The sequence below is a fragment of the Apteryx mantelli genome, chromosome 30 (assembly GCF_036417845.1).
Source record: "Apteryx mantelli isolate bAptMan1 chromosome 30, bAptMan1.hap1, whole genome shotgun sequence".
NCBI lineage: Eukaryota > Metazoa > Chordata > Aves > Apterygiformes > Apterygidae > Apteryx > Apteryx mantelli.
The window spans coordinates 880,087-907,121 of NC_090007.1; the positions used below are offsets into that span (position 1 = coordinate 880,087).

A 27,035-nucleotide genomic window follows, 5' to 3' on the forward strand; every position below is an offset into this window, starting at 1 on the left:
CCTCGCCACCCGCCGGAGTGGGTGGGCGGGCTGGAAACGCCACGGGCCAACCGGAAGAGAAAGCTTCCCGGCCGGCTCCGCCCCCCTCCCCGCGGCGCCGTCGCAGCCAACCAGCGGGCGAGCGCGCGGGGGCGGGGCCGGCGGCGCGGCCAATGGGAGGGCACGTCGGTCTCCAGGGAGGCGCGAGACCCCGGAGGGAGGGGGGAGGGCAGCGGCGGGAGCGCGGCGGGGGCCGGGGCCGGGGCGGGGGCGGGAGGTAAACAAAATGGCGGCGGCGTGCGCGCTGCGGCGGCGGCGGCGGCGGTAACGGGGGGCGGCGGCGGGCGCGCGGGCGGGGCGGCGGGCGCGGGCCCCAGGGCAGGGCCGCGGTGGCAGAGCGGCGGGCAGCGGCCGCCGGGACCCCCCTGAGGCGCGGGGGGAGCGCGGCGCCGGGGCCCGGCCCGGCACCGAGGCCTGGCCGCGGCTGCCGGCCCCCCCGCCCCCCTCCCGCGAGGCGGCGGCGGGGCGCGGAGGCCCGGGGCTGAGGCGAGCGGCTGAGGCTGCCTCCGGGGCTCGCCCCCGGCCCGCAGGGGACGGGCCCTTCCCGGGAGGGCTCCCCCTGCTGCCCCCTTGCTGCGGTGGGGGGGGTTTGGCTGCGGCCTGGCAGGAGCCAAAGGTCACCCCCCCCCCCGGGGTCTCCTCCCTCCCTCCCTCCCTCCCGGCCTGCCCGTGGTGGCTTGGTTGCACTTTGAGTGGTTTATCCCCTTTCTCCCCCCTTCCCGAGGGGTGGGTACAGTATTGCTCGTTTTCCATTTCCCCCCCCCCTTCTCCCCCCGGCTGACACCTGTGGAAGGGGCTTGTAGAGGGGGAGAAAAGCCCAGGCAAGGTTAGCATCTCCTCATTGACCTTCCTTTGTTGGACAGGGAATGGGGTGTTGTGGGTACTGGACGGAGAGAATTACTTCCTCCTGGTTGTTCCTGTTTTAAGGTGGGTCAGTAAAGCTCTAGTAGGTTTTTGCGTTGTCTGACACCAGCTGACACCTGGACCAGTGGTGGTGACACATCATGTGTCAGGCGGAATCCAAGTGGTTGAAGGATGCCCCTGGGAGATCTTGATAGGCACCGAAGGCCTCAAACTTTTGTAGGCGTGAAAAGCGAAGAAATTAGAATTGATTCTGAAAACTCCTTCAAAGAAACTTGGTTCCAGCTTCCAAACGGCTGAAAAAAAAATCTTCAATACTTGTACCTGGAAGGTGAGGGCAGCAGGGCAGAAACGCTTCCCCTGCAATTCACAGTTTGGAGTTGGTCACTATGATCTGCTAGTAATGGAAAGTCATGAAAGAGACTTGGCTGTTGTCTGTTTTTATGTGGTGGCCTAAAGTCCCAGAGGATGACCTAGCACTTAAGAATCAAACTGGGCCAAGTTAAAGGCCAAGCTGACTTGAAAGAACCCTAGTGGTGGGACCAGGTCAGAAGTGAAGCAAATCCCAAACTGAGTGTATCTGGTCAAAGATATATTCTTTTTAAAAGACATTGTGTTACTGGAGCCAGGCCTGGATCTTTTAGCATCCAACTGAGCTGGAAGCAGCTCATAGTTATTTTTTGTTTTGTTTTTTTATTCATGTTTGTACAATCTTCTGGATATTTTTTTTCAAGAAGGAGTAAAAGGGAGTGTTGGAAACTAACAAACAGGATTAAAACCCTGAGCGCTTAAGGAAAACAGGTTAAGGAACTTAATCCAGGATGGATATGCAGGAGCCACAGCAGCTGGGTATGTTTGCAGAGAGTGAGCTGATGTCTGTGGGGATGGACACTTTTATCCATCGCATCGACTCCACGGAGGTCATCTACCAGCCACGGCGAAAAAGGGCCAAGCTCATTGGCAAATACCTGATGGGAGACTTACTTGGAGAAGGGTCTTATGGCAAAGTCAAGGAGATGTTGGACTCTGAAACCCTCTGTAGGAGAGCTGTCAAAATACTGAAGAAGAAGAAGCTACGCAGAATTCCCAACGGGGAGGCAAATGTGAAAAAGTAAGTAAATATTTCCAGTGGCTGGGAATCCAGGGGTTAAATTTTATCTTTATTTTCCAACTGATGTTCCGTATCATTTAAAATAACGGCATAGCTTTGTGTTCTGGAAGTACTTTCTAAACCATATGTATTCGGGAATCTCTTTACCACTGAAACACAGCCAACTGTAAGGTGAAGAGCGCTTCTTCTAAATGCTGCCCGATGGTGGGGAACAGTGAGAGGAAACTTATTCTCAAGGGCATGGGAAGCAGATCTGTCCACCCGAACAAAAAAAATTGTGTAACACACGCCCTTTCTTAGTATTATTATAACGTAAGAGAGAATCTCTATTTCTAAGATTTCATGTCACAAATGCATTGTAAACTAAGGAAGATGAGGGGTGGTATAGCTGAGAGTGCAGAAATACACTTTGTATTGTTGCTCTCTATTATTGTGTATCCATACAAGTGTGTGTGGTTCTTAAGCTCTTTAGGGTGGTAATTATTACTACCACCCATGAAATAAGTGCCTGGAATGCATGATCCAATGTATTATGCACCCAATGGGCATAGGAAGTCTTGGGTTTTATTCTTGGTTTCACATCTGACTAATGAGTTTGGGAAATAATTCAAGGCTCTTTTCAGTTGATTTCTCCAGCTGTAAAATGGGGACAAGGGTTGTCAAGCTCCTCTTTTCAGTGACTCAAGATTTGTGCTTGGAAGGTATTTCAAGTGCCAGTTACATACTGATTAGTCAGTGCACAAGTAACTAATTAAAATATGCTGTGGGGAGAAACCTGGTGTTATGCTTCATTTGTAGGAGTTGTTATTATCTGAAACTTTCCCTTTTCTTGGGTTTGTGCTCTACATGTGAGGACCTAACAGCCAGCTGTGTTTTCCACAGCAAGCTGTTTGTTACAGCCCTGCGAGATAGAGTTGTTTATCTGGTGTGAAGGGGAGCCTTCTGCAGCCAAAACAAATTATTTGCAACAGTTTATCTCGTAGTGGGAGGGAAAACTTACGAGATGTTTAGAAGACTCTTGTGTTACGTCTTTTGCTGTGGCGTGCTGAGTGTAGAGCCCTGACCTAGTAGAGTCTTGTTTCTGTTTCTCAGTTTGGTTTGAGTTTCCGAGCTCAGCTGCAAGATATTTCACATCCTGTACTGGCACTTCTGACAGCTAGCTGTTTAAATTTCCCTTCTAACCTTCAGTGGACACACTTAGCTACAGAATAGTAACAAGTCTTCGTGGCAGTTCTCTCCTTTGCTGGCTCAAGTTCAGAATAAGAGTAAACTGCTGGTTAATGTGTAATAAAATGTTTCTTGTTTTTCTAGTAGAAGCAGGAGTGCCCCTTTTCATCACTCCCCTCCCCGGGTTACATCAAGCCCTTCGCCAAACAAGGGGAAGGCTGTTTCCACTGTACTGGAATTTTACATTTTTAAAATCCTCCCCCTCTCAGTGAAAAAGAACTTGCCTGACAGTTTCCTGGTATTGAAACTATGGTAATGGTCCTATGCCCTGAAGTGAACTCTTCAGAAATCTTATTCATGTACCTAACCTTTCTGTGAATGCCTTTGGTTTCACTGACTTTAGTTATTAAAGCAGACTAGCCAAGCAATACCTCATCTTGCTACGGATATTCTTCTGATTTAGCAGCACCTGCTTCCAAACACCGTCTGAGGTGGATTGGAGATGTGGCCTTCTAACAAGGGTTTGGTTTAGTTCAAGTTCCTGTTTTTGTCACCTTGTCTCTTTTGTTGTCCACACGCTTGTTTGCTTTATCTGCTTGCTCAGTGGTGGATTTGTTTGTTTATTTATTTGGCAAAATGTCATGTGTTTGTATGGTACCCTGGTACAATGAAACTCTGACCTAGTCAAAACCCTTTGGCAAAACTGCTATATGCAATAAAAGTTGTCTCCGCTTTAAGTGAACCTGATGTAGCAGGATATATAATCAAACCTGTATAGTGTGACTGGGCAGTAGGCAGGGAGAGGAGAGGGGAACACAAACTGTCGTGTATGCAAATACCAGTGTGACCACAGTAAGGCTTTATTTCCAGGTAGCACTGGAACGGAGTACTGTTCTGACGTTTTTTGACTGCGGTCATATTGCTTGCCCAGACTCCATTAAAATTTCACTTTCTACAACTAGATTTGAGCAGCTTTGCTAAAGGGTTTATACCCAGCAAGCTCTTCACATATAGTAGAACAGCAAGAAGATCACTTTCTGAACTAAAGCTCACCATTAGGTTCTATTTTGTCACTTGAAAGTTGTTAATACCTGAAGTAATGAGTAAATACAATGTAGTTCCTGTGTTAGTGAGCCCTACTTCCAATCCTGCTTCTCCTTATTTCTGTGGGTATGTGATTAGTTTCATACCCGAAACCCGTGAAATTGTGTGTTCCATGGAACCACTGATTAGCTTCTAAGTAACTGGAAGGGACATCAGTTACCATGGAGTTGTGGTGTTATTGTCCTTTCTGGTGTATTCTATTAATAACTTCATTTATCATATGGAAAACAGTATGTTATTTCAGGGGTTGAATATGGGACACAGCTTGTAATCTGTGGATTTGCCCCTTCAGCTTGGTTTATCTTTAGTTGAAGTGTTTAGCTCTCAATTCAGTGAGTAGATGTTCCCTCTCAAAATTCACTACTGTGACTGGTCTTACTGTATCACTTCTTGCTGCTGCCTTCAACTTCCCCCAGTCCATGAGCTGAAGAACAGAGTGGGCCACAGAGACTGAATTCCCTTCTTATCCCTAGCAATATGATTTTTTTTTTTCTAGATAAAGCTGAGACACAACTGTATGTGTGATGGAGAATGAGCGATAAAGGGAAGAATTCAAGCTGTTGCATCTTAGCGTTGGCTGTTTAATTCTGGTTAAAAGCAGTAGTCAAATACATTTGAGTGTATAGTTCTGACCTTACCAAAAAAAGGGGGGGGGGCTGGGAGGTGCAAGTCTGCTGTGATTTCGGTGATGTGAAAAGGCACTGACTTTTTTCAGAGAAGAGTAGATTCCAAGAGTGTAAAAATCAGAAATCAGTTTTCAAAAGGTCATTCAAAACAACTATAGATTTGATTCTGTAAGGCCAAGAAGATGGTGAGCTGCTAATCCTGAAGGCTGTTTTGTTTTTGAGATCAACCTGTGATCAGAAGTGTGCACAGTTTGACCCCGGTGCTGTTCTTTGCAGTATTGCTTCTTGTGCCATTCCTTTGGGCAGGGGAGGGGAGGTGATAGAGAAAGACAACAAAGATGGTCAGGTCAAGCTGTGAATCTTTCTTTAAGCTCCCATTTTTTTGTGTCCTTATCTGTACAAGGATGTCTGCTGCTCAGTACGTGTGAGATGATTGTGACTAATTGTTTCGACTTTGTAAACATCCCAAATTCAGTTGGTGTCCTTTGAGACTAAAATCTCTTCTTTCATCTGCCATCAGAACCAGACCACCGCTTAATTCTCCCTCTCCCTTCTAATGACCCCAGTGGTATGTGCAAGTAGAAGTCTTCTCCAAAGCAGGAGACAGATAGACATTTCCATTTGCTGTAAATGAAATGGTCAGGAGTAATGATCTTATGAATCTCTAATGGATCTGTTTTCTGCTGTAGAATCACTGCATACCATCTTAACTCTTAGTCTTTGCTCTGGGGGTGATTTCTGCATATAGTGCCACGAACATGTTAGAAGTGTATTGGTGGAGGGTCTGAGCAATTAGCACTGGTTGTGTTTTCAGTTTTCTTCGTTTAAGTGTACTTATCTCATGGAAGTAACCCTTTAATGTTTCAGTCTCAAAATACCTTATTGTGTGGTTTCTCTTGACTGAAAAGACAGTGCCTCTTTATACTAAAGTCTGATCTCCAGTCTTGACTTCTTGTGTCTGAAGCTTTTTCCTGTATTGCAACTTGATTTGACAGAGATATGATCAAATTATATAAAAATAGGTTTGTGCCTTTGCTGTTATCACCGGATGCCTCAGTACTGCTGCTGTTGTGGTGAAGATGAAGCTTCCGTTGATAGTGCATCATCAAAGAAACTCCCTAGAAAACAGTTCCTAGACCTCTGACCTTTGGGTAATTACATGAGCAAGTAATATACAGGGATTAATGGCAAAAAGGGAAAGCAAAATAATCAGCTGTGGAGGATTTTACAGGTCTTTTCCATGTGTTGGGGACCTTGGGTATGTGGGGCTGATACTGCAGCTCAGGGAGCTCTGATTGTGCAATTTTTGTTACTTCTTACTAATCTTCAAGACTGCAGTCTCCTCCTGAATGTATATGTGGGTTGCCTCAACCCTGTCTCCTTGTGCAGTAGCAGAGTTTTGTGGACCTCGAAATTTAGAAATTGACTGGAATATTTGAGAATTCTACTTTAGAAAAGTGAATGATTGTCTTCTATCCCCAAATGCTCCAGTTCTGCTCCTGAAAAATGAACTCTCAAGGGATCTGTAAAACCTGGTGAAGATGTTGAGGGTTGAACTCTTCTGTGCAAGACAGAGGTTTCTCTGAATCAATATAGGGAATCTCCCTATGTCTTCAGATGTCTTCAGTTCCTTCAGAGAAGGGTTGGGGTGGTTTGTTCAACCAGACAGTGCTGTGGCTAATTATTGCTTCCAGTTGATACAAAAAGTGAGTTTAGTAGGATTGCCAAAAAGATGAAAGAAAATTTGGAAGGCTATTTGTCTCTAGCAGCACAGTTTTATTAAAACTGAGTACTAATAGCCTCACATTTTTAATTAAGTGTTTGGAATTTTCTGTGCATATCCCAGGTGTCCTGTACTGTACTTACCATGTTCAGTGATTACTTAGATTTGAATATCATGCTCATTAGAATTCCTATGAGGTTTAAAATGGGTAGTAGGCCTGTAATTTGGCAGTTTGCTACTTGGTCTACAAATCGGAGTCTTGCAAATCAAAGCATGGACAGCTCTGCTGAAGGAGAGACTTGTAAGCCATGGAGAGGCACATTTTGGATGAAGACAGTCTTAAGCTGACTCATTTGATTTCCTGTCCCTCACTCCTAACTCAAAACTCTGCAGTATGTCACCTGAGTGAGTGTGCTACTTTCTTTGTCAAGCTGGATACTTGCTTAGATTCAGTGGTGAAATGCTGGAAACTAATCTGTAAAAGAGCTCAGGTAGTGGTACTGTAGTGGATACAGGGCTTGTAATAGCCGACAGCTGTGTTAAGAATGCAGCGTGTATGGAGTCCTGGAATTAGTAAAGAGAAAAGGTAATACTGGGGTCTTAACCTCCCGTAGGAGTCCCTGAGGCACACAAGTGAAAGTGCAGTTCTGGAGTAGGTGCCTGCCTGTGAAGGTGTGCTCGCTTGCTAGACTGTTTCCAATGTTTTAAGCTTCTGGGAAGGTGAGAGCTGTCAGGGATTGAATCGCTTTGTTTAGTAGTGGCTGAGAGTACACTTTGTTCCTGCAGCCTTTAACCCCTCAGGGGCTTCTGAATACACTTATTTCCTTAAGTGTTGACCACAATGGATGTTTCTTTCTGTATTGATCTTGACACACTGGCATTAAGGGAAGGAGAGGTGGTGGGGACGTGGTGGAGATGGAATAATGCTACCATCATAATTTTGGGTAGCTGCTGGAGAAGGAACCATTGGATACTAAAACTTGGAAAGATGGATATTGGCACTGGATTTGTGAACACAGAATTATGCCCCCCCCCATACCAGGTACACATTCAAGTGTGTAAAACTTAGGTTGTCCCCCCTCTCTCTCATCAGAACTGCTTTGTGTGGAGCTGCCATCTTCAAAGTGGAGCCAATAATTCAAACTTCCCACTGCACTTCTCACATCTTCACTGCTCATAGTGTCTCTCCTCATGGTCTTTCTCCCTCTCCCTTCACCCAGTGCATCAGCAATGATCTGCAGTATGTTCCAGGGGCCTGAAAAGACTGACAGCTGCTCCTGGGGGCCCTGCTGCTGCAAACTGGTCACGGAGCAGGGCCTCGTCGGTACTTGCTGATGGATAAGTGTACCTGTAACTGCAGAACTCTGAACCTCAGCTATTGCAGACAGTGATACATTGTTAGTGTCGCTTCTCAGGCTGGGCTCCTTGTTTACTGAATAATCATGTCATCAGATCCTTCCTATGCAAATATTAAATATAGCCAAAGCAGGCAAATAAAAATGCAGTATAAATAACACAATCCAAAAACAAGGGTAGTGAGCTGCAGAATGGAAAAACTCTTGAGCTTAAGAAGAAGTCTTGATGCTCCTTTGTTTGTAACTCATTTGGCAAAACAATACAGGAACCCAGAAGAGTTGTTAACATCAGTATCTACAAGGACTTAAAATTCTATTGCTTCTCAGGGTGATGTTCTCCTCGCTGACACTTAAGAGCAGAGCACTTTAGTCGGAGGGAAAATTCTTCATATGATGTAGGTGATCATTTCAGGCACTGACAACCACTTGCACAGACTTAACACTAGATGACTGCTGCTCCGTAGCCTTTGTGAAGGAAATGACCCTGTGGTGCTTGCTCCGTACCTTGTAAGAATTTGGTATTAGGACAGGGTGCCTTACCTAGGGCAAGGGGGAACAGTTCAGCATCACTGAAAGATTTATAGTGAGTGGCACAGTTCAGACTCTTCATTTCTGGGAAACTGGTGTCAAAGGTAGGAATAGTGAAGCGCTCAATCTCTTATTTATCTGAAATACTACTTGTACTCATGGCAAGAGGGAAGTGGTGCAGGTTCTCACATGGATAAAAATGACATATCACATCCTTGCAAACGGATGGCAAGTTCTGAGGTAAAATAAACAAATGGGGGGAGGAGAAACTGTTCACAAACTAGACCTTGAATAAGTTAATCTGCTTTGTGGCATATCGGGCATACTAACATGTAATTAAAATTTTATTTGCCTATACAAGATTAAAGAATCAATCTAGAGAAATACATAATGTAGCAGTTCATTTGTGTACAGATCGGTTGAATTATTCTTGAGTCCTTTTGTAGCAATTAGCTAGAATGGTGTTAGTGAATTTATGGCATGTGCCAGAAGTGGCATATGGTGCTGTTCTCAGTGCGCATCTCCTAGCCCTTTGCTGTGGCACCAGCTCTGCAGCGGAAGTTTGCCAGATCCTTGTGTCTGGTTCCTCTGTGCCATGTGCTGGATCTAGAGAGGTTGAGGGGGGCTCCAGTTATGTGCTGAAGAATAAGAAAGTGGGTAATGGGGTGGGTGAGGATAAGCCTTCCCTGGGCTCAAGACTTTTACTGCAGACTTAAACATTTTCTGAAAGTTTTCGAGAAACAGACTAATTGGGCTAGGCCATCAGCTGTAAGTGACACTGCTATGCCAGTATCTTTTCTCTCTGCTTAATCAATAAGGGGTCTACAGCAGACTAACCCTTCTCTTTAAAATTATGTGTTGGTTACCTAGCAAATTTCATCTTTGCAAATGCTTGCAGACCTCTTCTTTCTTCTCCTTCCCTTTCTCTCTCCAAACCAATTATACTTTGGAACTACCCCTGTATTCCTGCAGTCTGCCTAGTCAAGGCAGCCAGTGAGCAGAGCTGGTTCACCAATGGGCATGAAGCGATCTTCACTATAATGTGGTGAACAGTCATTTCGCAGCCTTAGGGTTTTCTAGTCTGGAGAACTAAGAACAAAATTCCATAATGCAAACTATTCTCGCCAGATAATGGCAGTGATAGTAGGATGCGTATGGAAGTGATTGTCATATCGCAGAGAGAACATAGCTTAGCCACTTCACTGGGTGAAGTGAAGGGGCCTAACTAAAAGATGGGCTAACAATGTTGTCTATAGCTGTGAAATTGCATGCAGTACAGTGAAGGGGCCAAAATGCCCTTGCTCTCCATTAGATGAGGCTTCCCGAGTGTTTGCGGTTCCCCCTTTCCCTGAGTGTTGGAGAGAAGTCTGATCTCAAAAGCAATTGTTGCAATTTAAATTTCATATTTAAATTCTGGAGGTAGCAAACAAGGAGGCAAGGCTGGAGCAACTCAGAAGGCATCTTAAAAGTCAGAACAGATTCACTGGACTAGTATGAGAAAGGCAAAATGCAGGAAGCCGTCTTGCCTTGATCCACCAGAAAGGTTGCAGAATGTAGGCCTTGGCTGCTGGATTGTAAGTGTCGTTTCCCCCACACACACCCAGTGCTGCTATTTCAGACAATATTTTATAGGCACATTGCAAGGAAAGCAGTGGGCTGGGGTAGATTGTTGTTGTTAATTTAAAAAAAAGAAAGTAAATTTAGGCACCTGCTGACAAAGATGTGCCCTTATGTTCGTTTATAAGTTTCAGTTTGAAAACTGAAATGGAATTGGAGGTGGTTGTGGTCTGGCTGTCTTCATTCCTTAGTCATTTTAGAATGCAAGAGTAGCTAAAAATAGAAATAATCTTTCCTCTGGGAAATGGGCTGTTGGCCTCTGCCCCAGAGGTGGGTGCACTTCAGTGGCATTTTAGATTGGTGGTTCACAATGTCCTTTTGGATAAAAATCATTGCAGAAACATGAAATATTTATTAGCCTGATAAAGGTGAAAGGAGTTAATATTTGTGCTCTGAAGCAGTATTACAAGGGAATGAACTGTTGGGATCAGGTTTTTAAAATGTGTTCCTAGTATTGGCAGCTTTTTTTGCCTTCACAGCAAAGCAGTCTTTTAAATAAATGTGTGTTCACTGCCTCTCTCACTGGTTCTTTCTAACAACTCAACCTGTCTCCCTTCATTATGCGGAAACTTCTTAGACCTACACTAATGCTGGGTGCAGTTTCTATGCTAATTTAATCCACTTCAGCCTTTTGGTCATTACTATAATTAGAGCTGCTGCATCACTTTGCAAATCTGTCTGCCATTTAAACTAAACACTCTTCTGAGCTTTGTCTTGTTATCCTAGGTTTCTATTTAGCTATCTTTTTTTTTTTTTTTTTTAAGACATATAGTGATGAAGGAAGAGTTCCTGGACTAAACTTTGGTAGCAAAATAACTAATAGTACTGCTCAGGAAAGGAGATCTTAACAAACCTGTAACTGCTCTTTCGAAATGCTCATAAGATGCAGGAATGCAAAATTTTTTTTAATCAGCTATGATGCATCAACAAACCTTTGTACTGGCCACAGCTCATTATTAGAGACTGGCTAATTGTGAAAGAGAGGAGAAAGTGGCTTTCTAAGCTCAGTGCGTCATGTGTTTGAGCAGAGGCTTATGCTTCTGAAGCTGTGTTTTTAATTCCTTGTAATACTGATTCCAGGAGTCCTAACTTGAATTTTAACCATGCTTTTTAAAGCAATTTACCAAAGGGCAAGAGAAGCTAATAGAAGAGTTTATATATAGCTTAATGTGAGCCCAGAATTGAGTAGCAAAGGAACAAAGCAAAGCAAAGAATCTTCCAAATGTGAACAGAACCACCCTAACCTGACTATCCTGATCCTCCTGTTTCTCTACTTTACCACTGGCATCTAGGAGAATTTTACAGGCTAAGTTTAATGTAAAAGATGCTGAAATGTGGTAGCTTGAGGAAAAGTACAAAATCCCAAGAGGCAAAAATCAAAGTGAGGGGTATGAGAAGACATAGTAAGGCTGCATTTTCATAGGGAAGGCAGGTGAAGTGTCTCTTCACTCATTTTACCTTATTTATTTTCCACAAACAGAGGATGCAGTTCAGATCTCTTAATACTTCAGTCAGATTAAAGTTAAGATTAAAGTTTGGAAGAAATGGAATTAACTGGAACTCCTTTTTTCCACACATTCTTTAGACTAAATGTTGTCATTCTTTCTTTGGACACTTCATTTCTGAACCCTCCTGGAAACCAAGCCTCCCTTGGAAGATATATGTGAAGAATTCATAGACCAAGATAATCAGCTGAGCAGAGGTACACCTGATAGCCTGTTCCAGCTGGCCAGTTACTAGTGTGTGCCTGCCAGACGGCCCTGTTCCTGCCTCACCCTACGGGGCCTTGTCTGATCTGCCTTTTCCTTATTGGTAATTGGATTCTGGTTGTAGGAACAGGAGGGAGCAGTGATGGAGAAAAGGGAAACTGAGCTCGGAGCTGCAGTTGTTGTCTTTTGTAGAACTCTTCCCCTGCACCAGGTTCAGTTGTCTTTTGGTTTCATCTCTAAATCACAGCATGCTTGCTCGGAGGTCTGTATGTGTTGCGAGCACGTGGAGGTCTGGAAGGGTGGAAACAGGGGGAGGGAGGGAGGTAGAGTAGCAGGAAATCGACTTTGTGTGGTGCATCACACACCACACACCTGAACCTATACTTTCTTCTCAGCTTAAACTTCTGCTGTTTCAGGAACAACCACCTCTATCTGGAGATTTTGCCTGTGTTTAAAATCTAGCAAGATGTGTTGTGTGGGTGTATGTGTGTACACACACGCACATGCGCGTGTGCGTGTACACACAGAGCATCTAATTCAAGTTACTTGAGTTACACATGCAGCATCTAACTCTGGAACCTGATAATCAAAGTAAGATTTTTGTGACATTGCAATGCAAACGTTTGGAAATAGTTCAGTGTCCTCTCCTACCAAGGACAAGATCGGTGCCTCTCTCAGCAGTCCCATTTGTTAGCTTTAATTAAAGTCATTTATGTGGAAGGGTATAAAAATGAAGTCTAGCATGCTGCATAGGAAGAAACCAGGCAACTTTATTAGTGTTGTCTACACGTCCTAACAGGCGCCCTTGTGCTAGGCACTGTATGCAGAGGGAGTGCAGCATTTAATTGGTGTTGTATGTTGCTTCCTTTAACCTGTAACTGAGGGCAGCCTGTGTAATGGATGAAGTAACTATAATCAGTCGGTGTTTTTCCTTTCCTTCCTGTGTTCCTAACACATCATTAGCAAGCAAACTAAATGAACTGTGTCTTCCTTCACTCCTCATTTTCACTGTTTAGGCTTTTGTGTACTCATGTGTGTGATTCTTGAAGGTAGGTTTGAATTGAAACAGTCTGTTTTGTATGATTTAACTGAAATTAGGAATTACTGTCACATCTTGAGATGACACTAGTTTGTCTTGCGACTGATTCTTAAAGCCATGTGAATTTCTAGATCAATTTGGATCTAGCTCTAGTATTAATATAGGCCACTAAAACTGCCTAAATATTGGCTATTGCATATGAGGAATTTGTTTTTTCTTCAAGATGATTTGTCTGTACTTATTTTTGCATCATTGGTTTTAATGCTGCGACAGTAATGGACTAATAGACTGGCCATTTCCACGGCCTGGAACCACAACACTGAGTAGTTTGTCATATCATTTTATTTGGTGTTCAGGGGTGCGCAGCCTATAGCTGTTAACCTCTGTGGCTTTGCATCAGCTCAAGTGAGGCTTGTGTGCTGGGGCTGTGTCAAGTGCTGGGAGCAGGGTTATGTTGTTGCGGGAGATCTCTGGATAGTTCACGTCCAGGAGTGGGGGAGAGGTGAGCCGGAGGGGCTGCTGAAGCAGAGTTTGGGGTTGTTCTGGTACCCAGCCAAGGCCTGCTCATCAAGGGAGTGATGGGACCTCTGGGAAGCTGTTGTCCTCTTTCCCCTGTGAGCTTCTCTTGGAGCTCTTCCATCCCCTCGGCTCTCTGACATCTGTCATGTGCATCTTCTGGCCATAGGAAGATTTTGGTGCAGGGCTTCTCGGGTCAGGAAAGCTGGCGATTCACTGCTCCTTTGGCAGCCTCTCTGCGTGTTGACTATCTTCCCTTTTATGGCTGCTGGTTGAATGCATCACGTAAGATGTAGTGCTACTGGGCGACCTGGCTGCCTTCTCTGTTTTGTTGTCAGTAAGGTACCTTTCCCATTGTTTATTTTGTGTTTTCTGGGAGATCAGGTTCTGTGGAATGGCCTCTCTTCGGGTGAATTTCATGTTGATTTTGTCCTTGTACTATGCCGTTAGTTTCCTTTGTTCTTGTCCCCAGTAGGTTAGTCAGGTTCTGATGTTTTTATACTTGCGTTTAAATGTGACCTCTCTTCATGTGGAGGTGATTTTTCACAATACAACCAAACTGTCAGGAGGAGTTGATGGTAAGGTATAGACTTTTTTTTTCTTCTTTTGGCTGGGGAGGGGAGGAGGTGACTCGTAGCAGTCTGTGACAGCAAGAGGAGTGCACCTAACCGCACAGTGCTGCGTTATACTGTGACATCTGTGGGGGTTGTTCTGCTCGTGCTGCTGATAAACACATACCCTGAAGCGTGAAGACTAATAGCCCAAGCAAACTTATTTCAGCTCCTGTAACTACAGATGACACTGACATATAAAGAAGTACAAAGTACAAACATAAAAAGTTTGTCTTGGAAGTGACTGTCCTAGTTATTATGGTAGATAAACCCCTAGAGATGCACTAGATGTATAACTAAAGGGACTGACTGTGAATTAAGCTCCCCACAGCCCAACCTTCTTTGGTAAAAAGCTTTAATTGGAGGGGAGCTGATAAAGCTGCATCTTCTACATGCAGAGCAAATAGGGATAAGCCTTGTGACTTGCCTGAACTGTTGACAGGATGGTGTTTCAGTTCTGATTATGGTTCTCTTGTGGAAGAAAGAAATTTCCTTTTAGTCAGCAATAGTTTTAACTAGGAATAGTGAGGCAATTGCTAAGGCCATAGGGAAGGATGTGAGCAGAGGACTGCAGAGCACTGTAAGCCCCTGCACCAGGCCCTTGCAAGTCAAATGCTTGTGAAGGTAGGGAGTTTGCAGCGCATGATGTGTCCCCAGGCTGCTTTCTCTTTTCACAAACAGCATGGTGTATGAAGGTGTCCAGCAGGAATTTATGATGAGTTGTTTCCTCTGTGGGTTGAATCAGCATGGTATACTGCTTCCCATTTCAGTTTGCCTTTGTCTTGTTCTTCTTCACTTTGTATGAGGGTGTCCGGTTATCAGCAACCTCTTGTTGACCCATCAAATATCTAAAGGGGAGCACTACGTAGATTTTTATAGGTAAAATGGGAATAAAATTTACCTGGGAGGGCGAAATAAGATTTTGTATTCACAAATAACCGAATGTGTGTTGGATAGAACCACAATGTTGGCACAGGAGATTGTTAGGACTAATTTCATGTGCCATCTGATTGCTGGAAACACAAGGTGTAGTTTATTTGGGGGTTTAAAGAGAATGTGGAGTCATAAGTATTTGGATGGAAGTGTTGTTTTTTAGCTTGTTTGTTTTAATATAAGATGCTATGAGGTGATTTTGAAGGAAGACGGGTGTGGGGTATCCATGCTTTTGTAAAGCCCGGAGTCACGGGGGACTTGGATCCAGGTCTTAATATGTGATTGTAGTATTTTTTAGATATAAAAGAAACCAGAATACACACACAATCATCTGTTTCTAGCTGTACATTTCCTAGGACTAGGCTCCATTGTCGGTGCTTTAATCTCAACCCTGCTCTGGCTATTGTGGTAGGATTATATCTAGCACCCAAATGGGTTTGCTGCACAAAGGTAAATTGCTCTCTGAGCACAACTGTCCACCTTTTGTTTACCAATGAACTCAAATTCTTGTCTAAAGAAGACTGAGTGGCTGTGCAGTACTAACTGAAAGGGTATTTGTCTTTTTTCCTAGTCAGTGACCAGTAAGTATTTTCAGGGTCTAATCTTGGGCTAGTGAACTCAAATGATCACAAGGCCTTCTGTCAACCAGAATTTGTAGGTAATCTTAGGTGAAGCAGCTGGGACTAGTGCAGTCTGAAATGTCTTTAAAATCCAACTGAATTTAGGAAAACATTATTTTCATTCCATAGTAAGGAAATAGACTTTTTAAATGTAAATTTCTCCCTTTCTTTTCCTGCAGGGAAATTCAGCTCCTGCGACGATTACGGCACAAAAATGTCATCCAATTGGTAGATGTGTTATATAATGAAGAAAAGCAGAAAATATATCCTTTTATTTTTGCACAGTTGTCAATACAAAGGTTTGAATTCTTGTTTTCTGCTATAGTGCTGAATCATTAGAGTGCTGCTTTTGTTGTAGTTAAGGCCCTTTTGAATGTTTCTTAAGCTTCAAATTACTTTCACTCTTATTAACAAACATTCCGCGTGTCTGGAATACTTTCCACGCAAGTACATTTTCTTAAGTTTCCTGACTTCCCTGTTAGGAAATGAAATATTGTCCCTAGGTTATAGATGCAGGACTAGAGGAGGGGAGAACTGACCCTCAAATACTATGTTTTATTGTGTGATCTTCAGCAACTTGGATATGAAAATAGAGCTGTGGAGCTGTAGTTTCTAACCTCCTGTCCTACTGGTATATATTAGTGCTTTATTTTCTTAAAGATGGTTCCTTTGTTTTTGCTATGTGAAATCTATTCTTCTTGTAATGTTTTTCCTTTGAGGCCTTTGGCAATGGTTTAGGTGGGTTTTTTTTCTTTCCTTTCCCTCAAAAAAAAAAAAAAAAAATCCACTTGTTCTCCAGCATACGGATCTCTGGCAACTCTTTCTCCCTTCTGTTTGGAGGGGCTGCCTACCACTGCCGTGCTGCCTTTTCTGTAGGCAGTTAGTATGCTTTGCTGCTAGTTATCTTTAACAAGATAGGGCAAACTCCTAAGTGTATCCCAGCCTCCCATGTTTTTTGTTGTTTGTGTGAAGGTCCCTTGTGATAGTTCTTTAAGTGACCTAAAGCTTGTAATAGTCATGAGAGATTGGAAGCCTGCTGCTCCCATGAGATGAACAGTTTAGTTTGAAAAAGCTGGGCTGCACAAGTTTTAAAACTAAGCTGTGGCTTGTGATCTCAGTGCATCTTTCAGACTTCAAAATGGAATTGCACCTTGTACTGTGTCCCCCAAGCATGCATAGGCACTAACCAATGAGCTTTATATGCCTTAACTTGCAGGTGAAATGAAGAAGTGAGGAGCTGGATGGTTTCTAATGTCTGCCACACTCAGAGGAAGTGCATTTTCACTTGAACCAGTCTGTGAAGTTACTCAGTTGATCTGTTGTTACAGTACATGTTAAATGGTTGCTTTTATTTTTGACAATGGCTTCTATATACAGTGTTCTACTTGCAGTACTTCAGAAAATGGGTAACTTAATTGTGTGCTTTAATTAGATTAAATACTCTGCCACATAATCATTAGTATTAAAAAAGCATCACAACTTTCACTTATATTTTGTAGCCTGAACAGACCAAGGGGACTGTAATTCAATTGCAGTCTGTAGAAAGATACTATTTAATTAGTAAAAAACTGGGATGCTAAAGGAGAAGTGAGGGGGGGAAAAAGAGCCCAAGAGAGACCTCGTGTGTTGGTAACAGGTGATGACAACATAAAATGGTCATGCAGAAATGTGTTTTGACTCCTGTAAGCAAGGAAAGATATTCCTTGTTTTACTATCCTGAACAGTGGTGTTTGAAAAAGAACTGATTGTTTTACCAGTACTTTCCGCTTGTGAGGATATGTTGACTCTGCTATTTTTGTCATCACCTGCTTCCACACTCTGAGAAAACTTAAGTTTTTTCCTATAACTGCTTGTTCTGTGCACATAAGTGGCAGTCATTGGAGAAATCTGCTTTCACTGGGGTAGGGAGAATTTATCTGTGATCATGTTCTTGCTTAACCTTACTCCAGCTTCTCATTGGCACCATTATGCCTGTGCATCATGTTCTAGGATGTGGTGGTACAAGCACTTGTGCAGCTGCATAGTAAACTAAACAGGTTTGGGAAGAGATCCGGCTGAAAAGTGACTTTCCTTTTCATGTTAGCTTTTCCCTTAGGTCAGTTCCCATATCTGTTTTACTCTGTGGTCATGCAAACGCTTGTATTGATGCCTTGCAGGAAGCAATGCCAGATGGAAGTTGAGTGGCTATAGGGGAGGGAAGCAGCATCCCAGCTGGTACCTTCTCTTGACAGCGTCTGTTACCAGTATGTACAACTGCGCATGGGAGCCAAACCCTATTGATCAGGAGATTTGAGAGCTTCAGTGTTCTTGGGTTGTATTTAATAGATCTGCCTGGTAAAATCTTCCAGCCTATACTCTAATCTGGCTAATCAAACAGATTGATCAGCTACAAAAGAAGAGGTGGAAAAACAGTCTGGCAGCTAATGAAACCAAAATCGGTTGTCCTTTGTAAGAAGGAATGAGAGCTGAATTTTGCTTCCTAGGAACTAGCCTACTGTTAGCATCAGTCTCCTAAAGGTAGTAGCAGAGTTGCTGTCTTCCGTATCACTGCGATGTAAGTAGTTCTCATGTTTCTTCAGGAGTTAAAAATGGTAGGAATGAAATTTGGGAGCTCTTTCTGCTAGTTTTGCTTCATCTACTGATATACAGGGTGACATTGTCCCCATTACAAAATCTTACTGCCGAAAAAGCGATGGACGCTATTGCTGTGACATGGGAAAGGGAGGTGTTCTGCCTTAGAGCATAGGGTCATGGAAGATGTGCAGAGCTAATCAAAGGTTCAGTGACTGACAAGGGAGGATTTCAGGAAGTCCCATGCAATCCAAAGCTTTTTTGCCAGTGGTTTCCTAACTTTTCTGGTCCCTTCCAGAGCATTGTCACATTTTTGTCATGCTTGTGAGACGTACGCTCTCAAACTTGATTTCTATTGAGGTCACATCCTGCTTCAGCTCTGACAGCTGAGTTACTGCTGGTGATAAAGCAGGAAAACTGTTTTCTTTTGGGTTCTTTGACCCCTTCCTATTCTTCCTCAGAAGGTGCAGCACAGCTCAGGTTCTGCTTCTCAATAATGTGTGTATAGCAGGTAACAGAACTGCCTGTGCAGCAGCTCTCCAGTTGCACCGAAACAGGGCAGCAGTCTTCATGGAGGATGTACCTGAAAAGTGTCTAACCTGGAAGCTTCCTTAACTCTGCCTTCACGTATATGGTGATGGAGTACTGTGTGTGTGGGATGCAGGAAATGCTGGACAGTGTCCCAGAAAAGAGGTTTCCAGTTTTTCAGGCTCACGGGTAAGTGCAGTTTTGTTTCTTAAACTGCATCAGTCTCTCTCAGCACTGCTACCTCTATTGAATTCAGGAGTATGTTCTACTCTGTCACTTAATCTGCTGTCTGTGCTTTAAAGTAAAACTTGCTTTGTATAAAAACTACATCATTTACCATCCACAGAAAAAATGAAACTAATGGAGTGGTGGCAAGAAGAGCCATCAGGGATTCTGGAAAACAAAAGCATCTTTCTATGCAGTTGTCTTTGTCACTTTTGTTTTGGTGCATGAGACACACAGGGACCCTTCTTAACCTCTTAGCTGAACAGCAGAGCTGCGGTAAAGATGGGTGCAGTGGAAGAATCTCTGGAGGACTTGCCCTGTCTAAATGGAGGCAAGCTATACAGTTCAGTATCAGAAAAGAGATTAAAGGTCTTTGGGTGGGATTAAGGATCAGTAATATTTAGCATGATCTGTTAGCTTGTTTAGGCGGTAGACAGGCTGATCCGTAGACCCTTCCACTGTGCAACTAAAGGAACCTTAGTATTCTGGATAGAGATACACAAAGGTTATGTTTAACAAATCAGTGCTAACCAGCAGATCTGTAGTAACTACACATTTGTATGTTCTTGAATACAGGGTGTCTAAGTGAAATACATGTACATTAAGTCAAATAGTCTTTCTGGCTACCATGAGATAAAGCATGCGCATGCTCAATTATTGTCAGACTGTCGATAAATAATGCTTGTTACACTATAGTAATGACCTGTCCATAGCCTTTGACCGTGTCCATGTTAACTTTGCCCAGCCAGTAAGCTGTACCAGCAAAACACTCCTTCCTACAGGCTGAGGAAAACTTTCACCCCCTAGCAGAGCAAGCTATGCCACTGGAAGTGCATCTTTTACTAGTTTTATTTAGCCTAGACTAAAGCAACGGTCTGCATGAGCTATCAGATCTGTGCCAGCTTAGTTCTCTGAGCTTACAAAATATGCAGATTTGCAAAGAGTTCTTTGGTGTAGAAGAGCCTAGAGTCCCAAGTGGTTATCACACCAGTGCAGAGCTCTAGCAGGTAACTTCTGACTACTTTGCCAGAAACTTATTAAGTACTGCTTACTACATACACACCACGGTTCAGTCTCAAGTTCCTCAGCCCTAAAGGTTCATGTATTTCCAAACTGTATGCAATAACAGTGCTCTCATGTATTATTGGTAGTTCATTGAGAGTCTTAGTTTCTGGAAGTGCTTGATTTCTTTTTCTTTGCAGGTACTTTTGTCAGCTTATAGATGGCTTAGAATATTTGCACAGCCAAGGGATTGTCCACAAGGATATAAAACCGGGGAACCTCCTGCTAACAACCAATGGGACACTAAAAATATCTGATTTAGGCGTAGCAGAGGTATGTGAAAATTGCAACAGTGTCAAGAATGTGGGAAGTATGGCACTTTAGAATTAGGTCACCTTTGTGATAATTGATCTATGGTGTGTTTATACTAGGCTTTTGTTTTCTTTTAAGCTTGCTATGACTCTAGGATGACTTTGCCAATTGCAACCTATGAATATTCAGCAAAACATTTTTATCTTATTGTTGAAAACAGCACAAAACTCCCCCCTCCCCCCCCCCCGGAAGCGCATAGAGAAAGATATTTATCTTAGACACCTCAAGACCCAAAACTGTGGTGAAATTATACTTAACTACATAGTGCTCATATAATGAGAGTTATAAGGCTATCGTAGCTAGGAGTGGCGCAGGGAAGCATCACTGATGGCATGCAGTTGTTACGGTGGCATATTCTCATGCTTTATAGGTGGATGTTCAGTAGCAGAGTTTTCTCCCTTTTGTTTCTCAGGTGAATCTTTTCTAGCAGTTATAACTTTTGTGCCTTGAGTTTGAAAGTAATCAGTCTCTTCTGTTGCAGGCATTGCATCCGTTTGCAGAGGATGACACATGCAGAACGAGCCAAGGGTCGCCAGCATTCCAGCCACCAGAAATTGCCAATGGCCTTGATACCTTTTCAGGCTTTAAAGTAGACATCTGGTCGGCAGGGGTCACACTGTAAGTGTCTATGCAGCATCCAGGAATCGCAGTAAGAAATTATAAGCCCCCAAATAGTTCAAACTTGTGCTGCTGGTGTGTGTGTGTGTGTGTTTGTCTGACTCTGTTTTGGTGTGTCCCCCCCCTTCCACCCTCCCTGATGGGTGGATATTCCTCAAAGTGAGTGCTCAGTATTCCAAAGAAAGTGGTCCTAACTCCCTGTGAATAAGTCTATGCCAGCTACTTCTCGGTGTCCAGGATACAAGCACTTTATGGTTTCCATTGTTACAGTAGCTGAGTATCTCCAGTATTTGTTTTTAAGTTTCTTCTGTCCCAGCCTGTCAGGGAAATGCCTTGGTGGTTTTAACACACATGTGACTGAAGAGGCTGTGATAAAGGAAGACTAAGTTAAGAGGCATTCTGGACACAGTCTAATTCTCATCTTTGCGTTTCCTCTTGGTTTCCTTTGGTTTACCTCATCGCTTTAAGAATTGAGCACCTGTGTTGTGCGCTTTTTCCTCATACAGCTTCTCCTTCTGCCTTTACAGATACAACATTACAACGGGTCTTTACCCCTTTGAAGGGGATAATATCTATAAGTTATTTGAAAACATCGGGAAAGGTGACTACACAATTCCAGAGGATTGTGGTCCTCCACTCTCAGACTTACTGAGAGGTGAGTCTTCCAACTGACTTCAAATAAAAGATTGAGTAAAATCTATAGATGCAACAAATGCTCGGTTTGCACAGCACTGGGAAAGACCTTCCTTCTGTGAAGGTATGGGATCCTATTAGAAAGGGAAAGAGGCTTATGAAGCTTATGATAAGACTTTGAAGGCTCTCTGATGTGATATTTTCCTGAGATACACTTGATGGGTTGCAGTTGCTACTCTTTATAGAATCATTTCTTGCATTGTTTCTTCTCTGAAGTTTTTAAACCTAAAGGCAAAACTCAAAGAGGTTAAATTTAAAACAACATCATAGCATTGATGTGAGTCTTGCAAGTGAGAACACTCAGGATTAAAGTCTTTACCCAAGCCTTCTCTAATGCAAAATAGTGAGTACTCAGGTTCTGCTGTCATTCCTCATTGGTCTCTGGTCAAAACTTATTTGCCTCGGTCTGCCCCTTTTCCACCCCCCAGCCCCAATTTATTGTTGCAAGGAGATTGAAACAAAGTGCCTCGTGCCCGTTTTACACAGCAGGTCGGTGGTAGAAACAAGAATAGCACTTGCTAGGTAGGAGAGGTTTTTTTGTTTGTTTGGGTGGGGTTTTTTTGTCTTTTTGTCTCAGTCACTTGTTGCAATAGCTTGAGGTTTGGTGTTGAATATATCTCTGCTTGTGTTTTAAATTTTAATAGTTGGGGCTGTAGTTATGTTCTGTATAGCAGCTAACTTGGGGATGCCTGTATGGTCACAGATGTGATGTGGTCCTAGCACCTGGGAGATCTTGACCTGAGACCAGAGCTTCTACCAACTCATCAGCAGTGAGGCAGCCAGGCTGCTCTGATGCTCCCCAGGCCTCAGCATGGGCTTGGGTACTTTTGTCTTCAGCTGTTTGAGAAAGATCACAGACTACAAATACGAAATGAGGCTTTTGTCTTGTTTCAAGTTTGTTTTTCTGGTGGTTCTACTACAAGTAGTTCTACTAGAAGTAGTTAGGAGGTAAAAGTGTGGGTGAAGGGCTTTGGAGCTCTGTAAGGAAACTGAGTCAGCTTCCTCTGTCAGCAATGTCATTGGGCCTGCTCACGATGCTCGGGTGTTATTGCTAAACCGGAGGATTGTCTTGCTGTGCTGTGTCCTCCTACATGGTTAAGGTGCTGTTGCACTTTGTGGCTACTCAAAACGTTAATGGCTTTGAAGCATTTTTATAGCTATAGTTTATGCTACAGATTGCAGCTGTTGTAACTGCGCGGGGAAGACCGCGTTGGCCTGCGGTGCCCGGCTTCTGCGTGGGTGGCTGCAGGGAGCCGGAGCTGCAGCCTGGGGTGGGTTTCTTGCCCCGCGTTGCCTTCGCCCCTGCTGCGGGCAGGGCGCGGGCGCCGCGCCGGCGACGCGGGTCCTCGCGGCGCTTGGCTGTGTCCCCGGGCTGCGGCGGCAGGTGGTGCTGTCTGTCCGGAGTCTGTCTGCCGCTGCCGGCCCGGCGCTGCGCTGCGCTGCGGGGGCTCCCCCGGCCCCCGCCTCCGAGGAGGTGGCGGACCCCCGCACCTTCCCGGACATCTGAGAGCATTTTAGCTTATCTGGCTCCATCCCGGTTAAGAAAGAACTTATTTCTATATGTTTCAAAAAGCACTAACTATTTTTAACAGCTTTCAGAAAACATTACGTAAGGCATAGCTACGAACTGCGCTCGGGCACGGCTGGTATCTTGGCTGCTCTGCTGAGGCTAATGTGGCCGCTGCTTAGGCCCAGCGCTTCTGACTGATGTGTGTGTCATGTCACATTCGCATGCCCCAGGGAACGCTGTTCTAATCTACGTGTGGTGTTTGGTTTGCAAATGCTGACTCAAAACACAGCCTTTTCCGTATGAGCTTGGGAACTGCCCAAATGGAGTAAATCCAGTGGTCCATCTAGACTGGCAGCCAGTCTCCTAAAGCATCCAGCAGAAATCATTTGAGGTTTGTGATAAGCCTCTCTACTGCACTTACTGTTGACCCCCAGGGAAATGTGTAGCAATTGTTTTTCTTTTCTTGTCCTCGGGATATTGATAGCTTCAAACCTTATGCTTCATTAGAAGAATAGCTCCCTTTAGTTCTTTTCTCGTCCCTGGATGAGACCTGGAGTCAGAATTTTCTGCTTCTCCTTCTGCCTCATTTTAAACAGGAGTCCTGCACCTGAGTCCTCCTTATGCCCAAAGCTACCTTTTCCAGCCTGTCTGACTTCCTTCGTCTTAGCTGCTGTCTGTCTTCATCCCTTCTATGTTTGGACGCTACAGAGATGCAAGTCAGGATGCGTTTGGAAGTGCAGAGGAGCTTGCTTGGCGGGAGGTGTCTGTGTCTATCAAACTGACTGTTTCTCCCAGGGCAGTGAGAGGTCCTGAGGACTCCTTTTACTCTTCTCCCGTTCCCTCAGTCCCATCTGAGAACATTCTCTCACCCCTCCTCTTGTTACTTTTATCAGCTACATGCTAAAAGCTGGCAAAAAAATCCTGACATTCTCCTTGTTTGGTTTGGCACCCTTCCCTCTTTCTAGAGGTTAGAGTACCCAGTGGACCTGGGGCGATTAAATTCTAGATTGGGATTTCCCCAACCCGCTTAACTCTGTGGAGGCCTAAGTGCCTCCACAGACCAGCTGATAGCAAGGTATAGGTTGAAGACGAGGGTGATACTAGGTAGCTATGGTGACAAAAACCTGAATGTTTTATTTCCTTCCTGTTTTTTCCTCCAGAACATCTGCATTTCCTGGTAGGTGCCTGCTACTTCTGTGGCTGGTTGCAATTGAATCAAAAGCCTGAAGACCAGATATTGTCAATGGTTGTCTGATGCTTTTATATGAGCAACATAGATATCCTCAGCTCTGTCTCACTGGAGACTTTGTTTTGCCTTTGCATTGCTTTTAAGACTCTTACAGCACTCTTCAGTGCTGCAAGCATTTGTTCTGTTTTTAGTGTAAGGAAGGATTCAGTACATTGTGAAGTGCTTGTTTCCTCTCTGGCTATAAGTGCTGTGTTGACCATAGTGCCAGTTCAGCTGTGAAGCAAACCTAGAATACACTTTTTAAAGCTTTCTGTTCTCCTTTTGACTACTTTTTAAGCTGTTTTTCATACTTTTTCCCCTTGAGCTTGCTTTTACTTCTTTGTCCCTCTTTCCAGAGGAAGCAGAATTTAGAGGACCCAAAGATTCTATGTTATTTAACTTTATAGAGACTTGCATTATGATGTATTTCAGCAGATTAGTTGAGATGCTGCTCCTCTTTTTGCATCCCTAATCAGGGATGAAGCTTTATTTATACTCTTCAGTGATGGAAATAAGGCTAGAGTACTGCTCTGGCTGCTGTGTGTACAGCCAGTAAAGATGTGTCAGAATGAAAGCATTTACAAATAGCCTTAAGGTTCTGCTGTCACCATCTGTGTGACTTATCAACTCATATGCAGTTTATTTCTGGACAAGAAAAATGCACAAGGTCAGCTTTTCTTCCTCCTTCTTTTTTGATGCACTTCCACTGAAAGAGAAAGTTTTGAGTCTGAAGTCTGTGTTGGACATCTGGATTTATTTCCAGGCTCTGGTGCAGACTTATTTTGTGACCTGGGACAAGTTGCTTAATTTCTCAGTGTTTTGTTTTCTCATTGTGTATAAGTGCTGTGACCTTTCATTATGGGGATGGTGAGGGTGTGTGTACCCTGATGACAGTGGGATGCTTTAATGCTGTAGTGGCAGGGAGGCCCCAGAGCCATTAGTCAGCAGACTGGTGTCTACAACCCAGGAAGTCTTCTGAGTTGTGTTTGATCAGAGATTCAGATTCTCCTGCAGAGGGAGGTTTCCAGTCAGAATACTTGGCTATGCTTGTAGAGGATGAAGGAGAAGGAGAGCTTCCTGCTTCGTTTTACAGATTGGGCTTACTTTGCTTTATATCAGTTGTTTTCAGTGCTCTCTGGAGTTGGAGACTCTGACATGAAATACAGGTTGAATTCATTCAGCTCTTGTAGTTAAGAGATTTCTTCCTGCCTCTTGTAAAGCCATACCTAAGGTTGTCCTGTGTGCTAAAAATTAGATATTCTACCATACATATGATAGACTATGCTTGTTCAGGACTATAAAAGCACGTGGGCTGGAGTCTGTGATGGGAGCTCAAGGCAGATTTGTGGTTTCCATTTTCCCAGTTGCCACTTGACATAATTTGAAAGGAGGTTGAGACTGCCAAAGTACAGTAACGGGTATAATATCCCATGTATGGGCACAGTGAATCCTTCTGAAATACCATGGGAGTAGAGGTTTGTGAGTTAGGCATCCTTCTGAAGAATCTCACTGTTGCAGTGTGTCTCATCTCTACTCCCAGATAAACTGCATGGAAATCTTTACCGTAAATGGTAGAGAGTATGTGTGGTTACTGTGGGCAGACACTCTTAGATGACTTGACTGGTGGATAGTACATGATGTTTTGTCTTTATGAAATCTCTTTTCAGTACAGGACTTCAGCCACAGAACTGCCATGAATGAGTCATACAGCTGAATACATGAATGTACATTTTCAGTGACTGGATTTCCCATTTTCTTGCAAGCATTGCCCAAAACATAATCCCATTGCTGAAAGTAAATCTTCTTTTTGCTTAGTTACCTTCTCTGTGCCCTTTTAATTGTCTGTCTGAGAACAATGCAGGTCTCTGCTGCACCGTAGCTATTTGTAACTGGTGCTGTTGTTCCCCTCTTAATAACTTGCCTTAGAACCTTATCCTCTGCTCATACTGTTTCATCTGGTAAATATCTTGAATCTGTTAGCCCTGTCATTCCTCAGATAGTATTTGAATGGATGCGTGTTTATTTTTCTTTTGGCCAATACAAGCTGTTTATGAGAGTGCTCCAACTCCTGTTCTGCAACACCCTAGCAAAATTAATCCCAGGTGTGTGCACACAAACTGAAAGAACAAAAGCCTCCAGACAGTCCCTTTTACGAAGAGTTTGTGCAGTTTTGTCTGCTTGGGTTTGCAAAAGTTCATCCTGAGATTGATAACAAGCTGGATTCCAAAAGCACCTTCCTGAAATGTGATCTTAAACAAAGTCTAATGCAGGGGTGCTTTCCTGACCTACCTGTTTCCAGTTGCATTAATAAGATATTACCTAGACTTAATGTAAAAGCTCTCTGCTGTAGTACTGTTTCTATTAAAGAAAAAAAAAGGGGGGGGGGTTGTGAAGTTGCTGTTTAATAATCTTACTAATAGAACATTTAAGTGTGGGATTTTTTTGGAACCACTTTCCCATGCTATTTTCCAATTCCTTTTCTGTAAGATGGGGAAGAGGCTCTTACAGACATGTTGGAATATAGAAGAAATGAGGAACATACATTGCAAGGAGCTTCATTGTGGCAGAAGTCCCCTGATAAAGGCTATGTTCAGTATCAAGCTAATACATTTTTTGACTGTAGGTAAAACAGTGAGTTCACTTCATAGTACTCATCAAGACAAGGGCTTTCTCTAGCATTGTTGCCCTCTGCAATAGCAATGGCTAAGGTGGGTAAATGAGTTGGATTA

The 27,035-nt window shown here is 43.6% G+C and overlaps 1 protein-coding gene across 4 annotated transcripts in view; it reads left to right on the forward strand.

Annotated features, from left to right (window-relative positions):
• The first annotated feature begins 492 nt into the window (after positions 1–492).
• The window catches only part of STK11 (serine/threonine kinase 11), a 50,593-nt gene continuing 24,050 nt past the window's right edge, over positions 493–27,035 (forward strand). The window contains exons 1-6 of one of the 4 annotated variants that reach the window (XM_067313042.1): positions 493–2,011; positions 15,739–15,822; positions 18,758–18,847; positions 20,086–20,218; positions 20,739–20,875; positions 21,403–21,530. In XM_067313042.1, coding sequence (XP_067169143.1) covers positions 1,722–2,011; positions 15,739–15,822; positions 18,758–18,847; positions 20,086–20,218; positions 20,739–20,875; positions 21,403–21,530 — 862 coding nt within the window. In that variant the 5' untranslated portion in view covers positions 493–1,721. The remainder of the gene's footprint in view (positions 2,012–15,738; positions 15,823–18,757; positions 18,848–20,085; positions 20,219–20,738; positions 20,876–21,402; positions 21,531–27,035) is intronic. The other 3 variants (XM_067313039.1, XM_067313041.1, XM_067313040.1) reach the window with 3 other exon arrangements.